At 37.7% G+C, this 12047-nt stretch overlaps 1 protein-coding gene across 4 annotated transcripts in view; it reads right to left on the bottom strand.

Annotated features, from left to right (window-relative positions):
* Ccser1 (coiled-coil serine rich protein 1) overlaps positions 1-12047 on the bottom strand; it is a 1241689-nt gene that overhangs the window by 268152 nt on the left and 961490 nt on the right. For 2 of the 4 annotated variants that reach the window (XM_060373766.1, XM_060373767.1), the window contains exon 11: positions 10767-10812. The exons of the other annotated variants lie outside the window; for them this stretch is intronic. In XM_060373766.1, coding sequence (XP_060229749.1) covers positions 10767-10812 — 46 coding nt within the window. The remainder of the gene's footprint in view (positions 1-10766; positions 10813-12047) is intronic. 4 annotated transcript variants of the gene reach the window in all.

Raw genomic sequence — 12047 nt, 5'->3', positions numbered from 1 at the left:
TTGTTCACATTCCTCAGCTGGCTCACTTCTGTGCATTCTGCAAAATTCCCTGTGGCCTCATCTCTCCGTTAGGATCAGGAGAAAGCCCTTCGCAAAAATCCAGAAGATTGCACCCTGTGTCTCCGGTACTCTACTTTCTCTCCTCCTTCATGATAATTCCTGTATCACATCTTGTAACAGTTGTGAATACCTAACAACATTTTCTACCTAAGACCTCAGTGACCACAGGAGCTGGGTAGACAGTTCTCACTATCCTTTCTGTGCTCCATTACTATTTCCCCATTTTCACCCATAGCCCTGAAACAATTTGCCTACAAGTTTTCCTCTTTAGTCTTCAACTCTATTTATTCACAGAAGATTCCAGCTCTCAGTAAAGATCCAGGGTCTTCCTAGCCCTTTAATCCCTGTTTCTCAAGAGTTTTGTTGTTGTTGTTGTTGTTGTTTTATGGCAAGCTATGAGCAGAAGCTTGCCTTTCCTGACAACTCCAGCACCCTGTGGTTCCACCTCTTGGTATTTACAGGATCCCATTATCACTTGCCTATGGCCCCTTCCAGTCTTTTCTTTTAGTCCATCTATCTCTACTCTTCTCAACCAACCAAAAATCTGAAGAAGGACGCTCAAACAGAAAATCCCCAACATTTTCTTAAGTTCTAGATACTGCAAAAGAAACCAAGAAATGGAACATCTGACTAAAAAGATAAAACCAGATATCATTTTTTTTTTTGGTTGAGGGACATCTAGATTGTATCCACATTCTGGTTATTACAAATAAAGCTGCTATAAACATAGCTGAACAAATGTCCTTGTGGTGATGGTTGAGCATCATTCAGATGTATGCCCAGGAATGGTATGGCTGGGTGTTGAAGTAGAGCTATTCCAAACTGTCTGAGAAAATTAATTTCCAGAGTGGTTGTACATGTTTACATTCCCACCATCAGTGGAGGAGGGTTTCCCCTTTCTCCACATCCTCTCCAGCATGTGTTGTCACTTGACTTATTCATCTTAGCCATTTTGATGGGTGTAAGGTGAAATCTCAGGGTCGTTTTGATTTGCAGTTCCCTGATGACTAAAGATGTTGAGCATTTCTTTAAGTGTTTCTCTGCCATTCAATATTCCTCTATAGGAAATTCTCTGGTTAGCTCTGTAACCCATTTTTCAATTGGACTACTTGGTTTGTTGCTTTTTAACTTCTTTAGTTCTTTATATATTCTGGATATTAGCCCTATGTCACATATAGGGTTGGTGAAGATCCTTTCACAATCTGTAGGCTGTTGTTTTGTTCTGAGAACAGTGTCCTTTGCTCTACAGAAGCTTTTCAGTTTCATGAGGTCTCATTGGTTGTCAGTCTTAGAGCCTGTGCTGTTGGTGTTGTTTATTAAGTTATCTCCTGTGCCAATGTTCAAGGCTCTTCCCCACTTTTTCTTCTAACAGGTTTAGTGAGTCTGGCTTTATGTGGAGGTCTTTGATCCACTCAGACTTTACTTTTGTGCAGGGTGATAAATATGGATTTATTTGCATTTTTCTACATGTACACATCCAGTTAGACCAGCACCCTTTGTTCAAGATACTATCATTTTCTATTGATTGGTTTTGGCTTTTTTGTAAAAAATCAGTGTCTGTAGGTGTGTGGGTTTATTTCTAGCCCTTTGATTCAATTCCTTTGATCCTCCAGTCTGTTTCTATGCCAGTACCATGCTATTGCTCTATAGTACAACTTGATATCAGAGCAGAGCTAAACAGAGAATTCTCTACAGAGATATATTGGATGGTAGAGAAACACTTAAAGAAATGAACCCTAAAGAGTGAAGTGATAAAAACGGAAGCAACAGAGTTCATGTCAGAGAGAGCACCCTCTCCCCTTACTAGACAACCCACATGAAGACCATGCTGCCCATCGGCTTTTAAACATACATGTTGTCTAACAGAATTAATGACCCAGACAAGTCCATATAACTGTGGTCACTTGAATTTTAACAAAGAACCCAAAAATACATAGTAAAGTTACTTTTTGGATGGCTACATAAACAAAAATGCAAATAGATCCCGATTTATCACCCTACACAAAACTACAAATAGACAACAAAAGGCCAAATACCCTCAATTTAATTCTTTTCTTTTGATTTTTTTTAAATTTTCTTCTATTATTTTTTAGAAATTACACATTTTATATGTCAATTTTAGGCCCTTCCCTCATCTCCTCCTGGTCCAACCTTCTCTCCCTCTTTCCCTGCCACCTCCCTTCCCTAGTCCAATAATAAGGGGAAGTCCTCTTTCCCTACAATCTGACCCTAGCCTATCAAGTCATCAGGACTGACTGGATCCTTTCCCTCTGCGGCCTGGTAAAGCCACCCTACCAAGGGGAAAGGAAAGAGCAGGAAACCCAGTTCATGTCAGAGACTGTCCCTGTTCTTATTAGCGGCCTCACTAGGACACTGAGCTGTCCTACACTGGGCTACATCCTAGCAGGGGTTCTAGGTTCTCCCCATGCATGGTTTTTGATTATGCATCAGTCTCTGTAGGTCCCCTGGGCCCAGAGTTTTTGCCTTTGTTGGTCTCCTTGTAAAGCTCCTGGCCCCTCTGAGTCTTTCTATCCCCCTTCTTCCAAAGGGCTCCCTGTACTCAGCCCAAAGTTAGGCTGGGAATCTCAGCTTAGATCCCCTGCTGGGTGGAGTCTATCAAGGACATCTGTGTTAGGCTCCTCTCTTGTTCCCTTTCTTCTACTGCTACCTGTCTCTATCCTTTTTGCCCTTCTGAATGAGATTTAAGCATCCTCCCTAGAGTCTTCCTTGTTGTTTAGCTTCTTCAGTCTGCAGATTTTAATATGTTCATCTTACATTATATGGCCAATATCTGTTTATAAGTGAGTATATATCATGCCTGTCTTTCTGCTTCTCAGTTACTTCACTCAGAATGATATTTCCTAGTTCCATCCATTTGCTTGCTTATCTTATGATTTCCTTGTTTTTAATAACTGAGTAGTATTCCATTATAAAAATGTACCACAATTTCTGTATCCATTCTTAGGTTGAGGGACATCTAGGTTGTTTCCCAATTCTGGCTATTATGAATAAAGCTGCTATGAACATAATTGAGCAAATGTCCTTGTTCTGTCATGGCACATAGTTTGGGTTATGCCCAGGAGTGAATATCCCAAATCTTATAGAAGACAAAGAAAAAAAATAAAACATCATCTGAACAAAATACCAAATGTATAAGCAGTAAAAAGAATTAATAGCTAGAACATCATGAAACAGAAATTCTTCTATATGGCCATAGAGATAATTACTTGGTCAAAGCAGCAAGCTACAAAATGGAAAAAAGTCTTTAACAATGATAGCTCATGATGGTAAAGATGTATGGAAAGGGAAACACTCGTTTATAACTGGTGGGAGTTAAAAGTTGTACAGACTCAATGGAAATCATTGTGTTTCCTCAAGAAGCTGGGAATAATAGATCTCCAATACCAGTCTTGGGCATGTATCCAAAGGATTCTATATGGTACTACAAAAAAAGGAAAAGAAAAAACACTTCTCCATTCATATTCACTGTTACTCAGCTGTTAAAACACACAGACAAAAAAAAGACTATTACAGGTAAATGAATGAGATTAGATACTGTTATCCTCTGTGAGGTATTCCATACCAAATAGGTAAATATTGTATTTTTTCTATTACATGTAACTGTTAGCTTTTTGAAATATATTTTAATAGGCATGATAAAATACACATAACGACAAAAGTGAGGTACAGAATAAGGAATGGAGATCAGGGAAAGAATCTCCCAAGGAAGATGATAATTATGATAATTAAGAGTAAGATGATAAATAAGAATAAGATGATAATTAAGAATAGATAATTATGGAGAGAAAGGAAAGAGAGAAGAGAATGGAGCATGGTGATTGAAAGGGATGGGAAAGAGAAGCAAAACAAGGTAAATCTGGAAAGTGTAAAACTAAGTGCCATTTCAGAGGTTATATGTAAACCTAACATTATAGACTTTTCTTTTTTAATTTATTTTTTATTTAGTACAACTTATTCACTTTGTATCCCATCTGTAGCCACTTCCTTTTTTCCCTCCCAATCCTGCTCTCCCTCCCTCTTCTCCTCTCATGTCCCTTGCCCAGTCCTCTAATAGGGGAGGTCCTTCTCCCCTCTGTTTGACCCTATCCTATCAGATCTCATCAGGACTGGCTGCATTGTCTTCCTCTGTGGACTGGTAAGACTGCCCCCACCCTTCTGAGGGAGGTGACCAAAGAGCGAGCCACTGAGTTCATGTCAGAGACAGTCCCTGTTTCCCTTACTAGGGTACCCACTTGGAGATTGAGCTGACATGGGCTACATCTGTGCAGGGGTTCTAAGTTATCTCCATGCATGGTCCTTGGTTAGAGTATCAGTCTCAGAAAAGACCCCTGGGCTCAGATTTTTTGGTTCTGTTGCTCTGCTTGTGGAGTTCTTGTCCCCTCCAGGTCTTTCCAACTCCTCCTTCTTTCATAAGATTTCCTGCACTTTGCCCAAAGTTTGGCTTAATCTCAGCATCTGCTTCAATACCCTGATGGATAGAGTCTTTCAGAGGCCCTCTTTGGTAGGTTCCTGTCCTGCTTCCTGTTTTTTCCCCTCTTCCTGTATGTACTTATGGTAAAGAAATTTAAATGGAGTCATCAAGTATTGATGGAGATAATGCTCCAGCTATAGATCTTTCACTTCCAAGTGAAATCTCCAGTGCCAAAACTAATGAATTCATTGACCAGAGGGGCTCCATAGAACACTCACTTCCAGCATCACAGGTTATTGGCAAGATTATTTATTCTTTTTTGGAAAATCATTCCCTACCAATGTGTCTCTTGCTTAATACCCAGCCTTAGGGTCACCCTACACAAACTGATGGTAAGCTCCTATTGCTGAAGACTACACTTAGATATCTCATTGAATAGGGAGAAGTCGAGCTGGTGCCTCGCCAGCACCTTCACCCCAATTGACTGGTGTTCGTGGCCTGCAAGGTACTCTACAGGGAATAAGAAAAGAAAGGTAGCACCAGACTTAGCTACAAGTGTGCAATGTACAAGAGTGACCTGCCTGCATGAAGAGCTGCTACAGTAGTGGGAGGAACCAAAAACTGTCTGATTGGATTTCAGGTCCACGCCCATGCATGATATTGCTCTGTTGACCTAGAAGCTGATAGTGGATAGGCAATGGCCTAGGGCAAAACCAAATCCTATTTATTGTTCAACTAAAGGAACACAGAAATAAAATAATTTCTAATGTCATTCTGCTATGCCCATAGATCAGCATCATGCTCGACCATTATCAGTGAAATTTCCTCTTGCAGTAGATAAGAACTAACAGAGGCCCACAACCAAACAATGTGCAGAGACTGAAGACCTTGCAACACTCAGTCATAAATGTGAAATCTTCATCAAAACCATCCACTCAGTCAGGGCTCATGGAGCTCTGAGGAAAAGGACATGGAAATACTGTAAGAGCCAGAAGAGACAGATGACACTAAGAAAACATTTTTTAGACACAGCAGGACTGATACACAGTCCTCAACTCACAGATACTGTGATAACATGCACAGAGCCTGTAAGGGTGAAGTCAGATGACGTTTCAGCAGTGAGAGGTGGACATGGACAAGGCTTCCATTCCTAACTAAGAAGCTACTTGTTTAAAAGATAACTGTTACCATGCATAGAGATAACCTAGAACCCCTGCACAGATGTAGCCCATGGCAGTTCAGTGTCCAAGTGGGTTACATAGTAATGGGAACAGGGACTGTCTCTGACATGAACTGATTGGCCTGCTCTTTAATTACCTCCCCCTGAGGGAGGAGCAGCCTTATCAGGCCACAGAGGAAGACAATGCAGCCACTCTGATGAGACTTGATAAACAAGGATCAGAGGGAAGGGGAGAAGGACCTCCCCATCAGTGGACTTGGGGAGGGACATGGGTGGAAAAGGGAGAGGGAGGGTAGGGTTGGGGGTGAAGGAGGGAGGGAGCTACAGGGGAGATACAAAGTGAATAAACTGTAATTAATAAAAAAAATAAAAATAAAATAAAAAATATAACTGTTTGAAAAAAAAACAACAAAAACAAAAAACTAGTTCTTACCAGTGGAGTCCCACTGGGTATATAAACCACACGTAAGACTAGGGCCATGCCTGGAAGTAGGCAGCCAACATAAAATGGATTTAAATGCTTTATTACAGACTTTTTATCTCATATTTATATGTTTGAGCATTTCTTATCTTACTGACTTTTTCCTTACAGATTGATCCTCTGTTTTTACAGATTCTGTCTCCCTCTGTCTCTTTGTGTGTGTGTTTGTGTTTCTTACACAGCATTTTGGGCTGCTAACAAATATTTATTCATACTATAAAAAGTAAAATAATTATATGATAAAAATAAACAGAAAATCCCTCTGCTTCCTTAATAAGATGCTAAGTATAAGACATTGTCAAAATTTCTGAAGCTCTAAGATGATCTTCTGTTGTTGCCTAACTTATTAAGTTTACTAATTAATTAAAAGAAGAAGGTGGAAATAAGACCATATAATAGTTTAATCATGTGCTTTGTGATTTGTCCCCACCCTTCTCTACTAAGGTTGTTGCTTCAATTTCCTATCATTAAGTGTTATTCTGCTTAAGAATAATTTTACAATAGGCAATTCTCTTGATTAATAAAAGATTAGTTATTGCATTTGACAAAGGAAAATCAGTGCCAACATTTTAATGTGCTTGATTAGAAAATTATTATGCTACTTTATGGTAAGTAGATACTTACATCATAGCAGTATGAACAGTATAGATGTATGAAATAGATAATGAATTGCTGGATGTTTAATAGTCTATTTCTTTCTCTCATCGGTAGCATGTTGGGCTCAAAAATATTCTCTGCTTTACCATTAACTTTCAACATTCCTTTTAAAATCATGTTGATAAATAAACACCTGAGTATACACCCAAAACAACAGAATATACGAAAAGTGCTAAAGAAAAAATGATAAATTAATCACACATATACTGTGACTGAAATCATTATATTAGTGCCTTGGAATATGATAAAATTTAATCCAATGGTCATGTGATAGATTCTTGTAAAGCTTTCTCTAATCTTTTGCTTTACTATGTACCTGCATTTCAACACCACCAGGGTCCCTTTTCAAGCATCTCTCACTTTTTGATTTTTTAGCAATTTGGGTATGCCATTCTAGGAATAGTTTTTAATCTTCTTGAATTTATAATTTATAATTTGAATGTGTGCCTATTATCTCTCAAGTGTTTCTCCTGCACTATCTGTGTGCTCACTAGGATACTACTTACAAGTAAATCAAACACTTGATTATTTTCCACATCCCTTTTAGTTTCTTTGGCTACTCCCAGCCTACTCTATCTTTCCATTTTTGTGTTTCAACTTGGTAATTTCTGTAGGCCATATTCAAATTCAAAATTCTTTCTAGGACTCTCTTACACTCATAAACTTGGCCAACACAGACATTCATCCTGCTTGTTATTGAGCACTTGATGTCTACCAGTTACTTTTGATTCCATTTTACAACATTGCTTGCTGAAAGTGGATATCTGATCCTATAACTCTTCCATTAAATCATTAAACACAATTATAATTATTTCAAGTCTCCAGTCTCATATTTTTAGTATCTACATAATACCATTATCTGACTCTGTGGATTACACGATCACTTGACAGAATATTGTATTTTGTCTTGTTTTTCCTCATCATTCCATATGGTACAGAACTTTTGTGGAAGGGCAGTATTGTATTCAGGGCATTAGAGACTTAGGTAAACACATGTAATTTGTGGAAATTCAGTGTGGTGCGTTGGATAGAAGTTAAGTTAAGAGAGTTGTTTAATAAATCCAGTAATTTTGCCTTTCATTGTCTGTAACTCTGTCTTTGTTCCCAGTAGGGCTAGTTGACCTAAAGTTTTTCATTGTAAATGCCTCTTCTGCTGTAAAACATTCATTTGCACTTAGTTTTTTTCTCTGGTTTGTTTGTACTTTTGTAATTTTCCCTGCCATATTTCAGGACTACTTGAAACTCAATGAAAGTTAATCTGCAAACACAGCAGGGACATCTTGGTGCCTTTGATGAGTTCTTTGTCCCAAGGCAAGAACCTGATTGTCCCAAGTGGGACCTGCCCAGAGCTCAGTAGAATGATGGAATTCATTGTGTATTCTTGTCGTCCCTAAAGTATAATAAACCCCTTCCTCTGCTTTGATTAGGCTGTGTGTGCTGCATTCACATTTTAGGCTCTTGGTCTTTGTGGAAACTAGAAAGGGCATAAGGGGGATCTGGAAAACATCGTGCCTTTTGTGTAATGATTGATCCTGTCTTCAACAATGTAGCCCCAGCTATCCCTTCTCAGGAACCTTCTAATAATTTTCACAGAATGATTGTGTTTTTAATATTTAGAAAGTACACTCTTTACAAACATTCATATAATTTTCCAATACATCCTTTGGACAAGATCATTCTTGAATTTTTTCTTTAGGTGAAAATCACTAAGCAATCCTGTTTCTTTTCTGAGTCATTTTGATGAGTATTATCTACTACAGGGATATATAATTAGGTATGTTAAGTAAGTCAAAGTTGCCTCTCAAAATGGAGTCCTGAATCCTCTCTCTGTTGGTTCATACTTTTTATAATCACCTAAATACCCAAGGTTTCTCTCTCTTCACAAGATTGTGAATCATCAGGACAGTGTTAAAGTGAATTGTTGAATTGGATACAGCATTATAACTAAGAGCTATTATTAAAGAAGTTTTAGTATCAAATAAAACAAAAATAGGTCACTTGTGTCTTCAACAAAGTATGAGTTCATTTTTGATGTGGACAACAATGTAACACACTGAAATCAAAATTCATCTGAGAGGCCTTACTGGGCCCTTCTATTAGGGAGCAAAGGGAGAAAACTGTGAACGTCTGTAATAATCTTCATGTGTAATCACCCCGGTTCCAAATGCTGGGTAAGGCACCACAGAGCTGCACTGTTATGAGGCAGAGCTCTGAGGACTCATACTTGATTAAAAGGAAATACGATCATTTGGCTCTATAAATCAGAGAATAAGCTCTCTGTTCAAGACAACATGGTCAGGAGGCTGTAGCGTTTCAGTGAGGGTGCCTGTAGAGACATATGTGCAGCTAAAATCCTCAGCCTTAGAGCAACAATGTATATCACATATCTAATTGTAATAAGGTGAATTCTCATTTAGTCTGACCTGAAATCAAACTCTATGAATGTTTTCAAATTATGTTCTTTATTTGGGGAAAGTAAGAAATGATTTTTTTAAAAAATCAAAAGAAATACTTAAATGACCAATATACTTCTTTTCATGATTTCACAGGACATAATAATGCTAATTCCCCAGTGTCCAGGACTGGACCATATTGCTGTAGCGGCCTTTATGCTTAGTGGTTAGCTTATATGAAGAGTTGAGTGTTGCTCCTCAACAAAGTAAATCTTAATCAAAATACGTGGTATATTCTGGAATTTATTGCCTTAGGTTTCAACTTTATCAATTAACACTCCAACAATAACTAAGTAAAATAAAGCTTATTTCTAATAAACATTAGAGCAACCAAACAAAAACAGCAAAGGATAATTTATTACCTGTGACAACCATTAACTTTCTGTAATTATTAATATTCCTAAGTCATTCATAGTAGCAGTTCCTTTTTACTTTAACTTTTTTCATGAAATTCAAACATCCAAAATTAATTCATGAGAGAGGAAATAATAAGTGTACAGTTTTACTTGTTGTTTTGCATATTCTATAAAGAGTACAATGAACAGTGTTTTTATTATTAATTTGTGGATCTTCCTCTGTAAATGTCATCAAATAATATTTTTTTTACTGAAAATGAGCGTTATGCACACTGAACTGTGCCTTTCCATACCCCAGGCATCATATTAAAAAGACTACATTTCAGTTATGGTTAGACACTATCAGATTCATGAAGGTTTGTTGCTCAAGCAGTTGATAATGGAGGCACAGAACCAAGTCAACGGATAGAAGCTTGTGTAAGGGGGAAAGGGCATGAATGGGAATGGGTGATGAGAACAGCTGTTCCTCAAAGTCTGCTGGCACATATGAAATTTACAGGTACACCTCTCAGTGGCACATTAATGTAAACAAGCTGCCAGAGATGTCAGAAGAGCAATCAGGTTATGATAACTGCACAGCAAAGTTGTAAAACTCTGGTGTTTCTAGCTAAATTTTTTTATTGATTAATTTTATTTATCTAAACATGATGACTTAGAAATAAAGGAAAACATTTAGAAAGTCGCATTGCTTTAAATTCACTGGAAGGCAGATGTCTTTTTGAAAACTTATTAGGAAGGGTCTTTCAAGCTTTGGAAAAACCATAAGTTAAGTGATATGAAACCTCTAATCATAAAGAAGAGAAAGTTAGAATGTGTAAAAGCCTTATAATTCACTGAGAGAGAAAGTGTTCTCATTGTCAAATAAAAATAGTCATATTAGATCAACTGTTCTGTTTGCCCCAGACTTTGAGTCATTACTGAAGTCTTACCGTACTTGGCTGTATTGCAATATGGCTTTTCTTAAATGAGCCTGATAATGACAAACATAAGGAAGAGGCAAAGGAAACCTACAAATACATCATAGGTAATATACAACACTATAGATTGCATATTGACCTGTGGGCACTGGTCTCAGTCAGCATGCCATGCTACAGCACAGAAACACAGAGCCATGTTTACAACACAGAGCTGAAGTTAAGAGACTCACATAATTGCCTGCGAGAAGGTACGGGAACATTTCCATAAGCTGTGCCCTGGAAATAAAACACACTTTTTTGGAGCAAATGACATCAGCATTGTTAATCACAGAAAGGAGGGGAGAAATATATAAAAATTATGAACAGAAATGCAAAAATAAGTAAAAATTAGAGAAGCTGATTTTAGAAGTAAGGCTGAGCTGCTATGTCAGGTGTTTGAGGAGATTAAATGTAAAATAAGCCAAAGTGAAGAAAATGAAAATTATGGTAAAAATGAAAGCAGTTAAATTTGACAGGAAGTCTGAGAAGAGTAGACCATGAGCACCCTGAAAGTGGCCTCCTTATAAAGTAGGGTTTCTTGCATCATGTCCTTAGCTGGTGCCATTGTTGTGTTTTAACGTAAGCAGTGCAAAAGGTGTTGCTCTTTTCAGTGTTCCAACTCAAACACTATGTGCAAAATAAATAAATAAATAAATAAATAAGAAGAAATACTTTAATAACATAAAAAATCCCAGATTTGTGTTTCAACAAAAATGTATGATTGCAAAGCAGCATGACATAACAGATAGGAAAAGTTATCAAACGATGACACAAACGGTGAATGCTATATGGTGGACCCCACGGTGAGCCTGGCGGTGTTCACGGTACTTGCCATAACCCTCTAGGAGTAGTGTGTGTCACAAGCACACACTTCAAGTTAAGTTTGGACTTTTAGTGCTGCTACCAAAACACAATACACACCAAAAGTTTTAAAAGTATAGGTAAAAACTCCATAAAAATCTGAAGTTCTTTATTAATAAAATAATTCACAAATAATAATTACATTGAAAAATTGATATTTATTTTCTGATTTTTCTGTGACATTTCCATGCATATCAAAATGTGACTCACCTAGATTACTGAAACTTTTGGCTGGTCAACATTTTCAACTTCAATTTGGCTGGTCACCACTGTCAACTTTTATTTATTATCCTTCCCATTTTTGCTGAAGAGAAAACTTTCTAAAATTAAATGAGTTTTTATTCAGTTTAGAAGCAGTTAAAAACCTACTCAAGTTTTCAAACCTGAAAGTTGTTAAATCAGGGGATCTTTTCTGCCAGTACTTAATGAACTCATTGCATGTCTGGAGAGGTGGCTCAGCAATTACAAGTGCCTGCTGCCTGCTAAGGCAGCCACATCCAGGTCCCAGCAGGTACCTCCTGTACCTCACCACCTATGACTCCAGCCAGAGGATCCCACGTCCTCCTCTGACCTCCATCGGAACACACACTGATGACAGACAATATCGAACA

Source organism: Meriones unguiculatus, chromosome 21, assembly GCF_030254825.1.
Source record: "Meriones unguiculatus strain TT.TT164.6M chromosome 21, Bangor_MerUng_6.1, whole genome shotgun sequence".
In the NCBI taxonomy this organism is placed as follows: domain Eukaryota; kingdom Metazoa; phylum Chordata; class Mammalia; order Rodentia; family Muridae; genus Meriones; species Meriones unguiculatus.
This window is presented reverse-complemented; position numbering and strand designations above follow the sequence as displayed.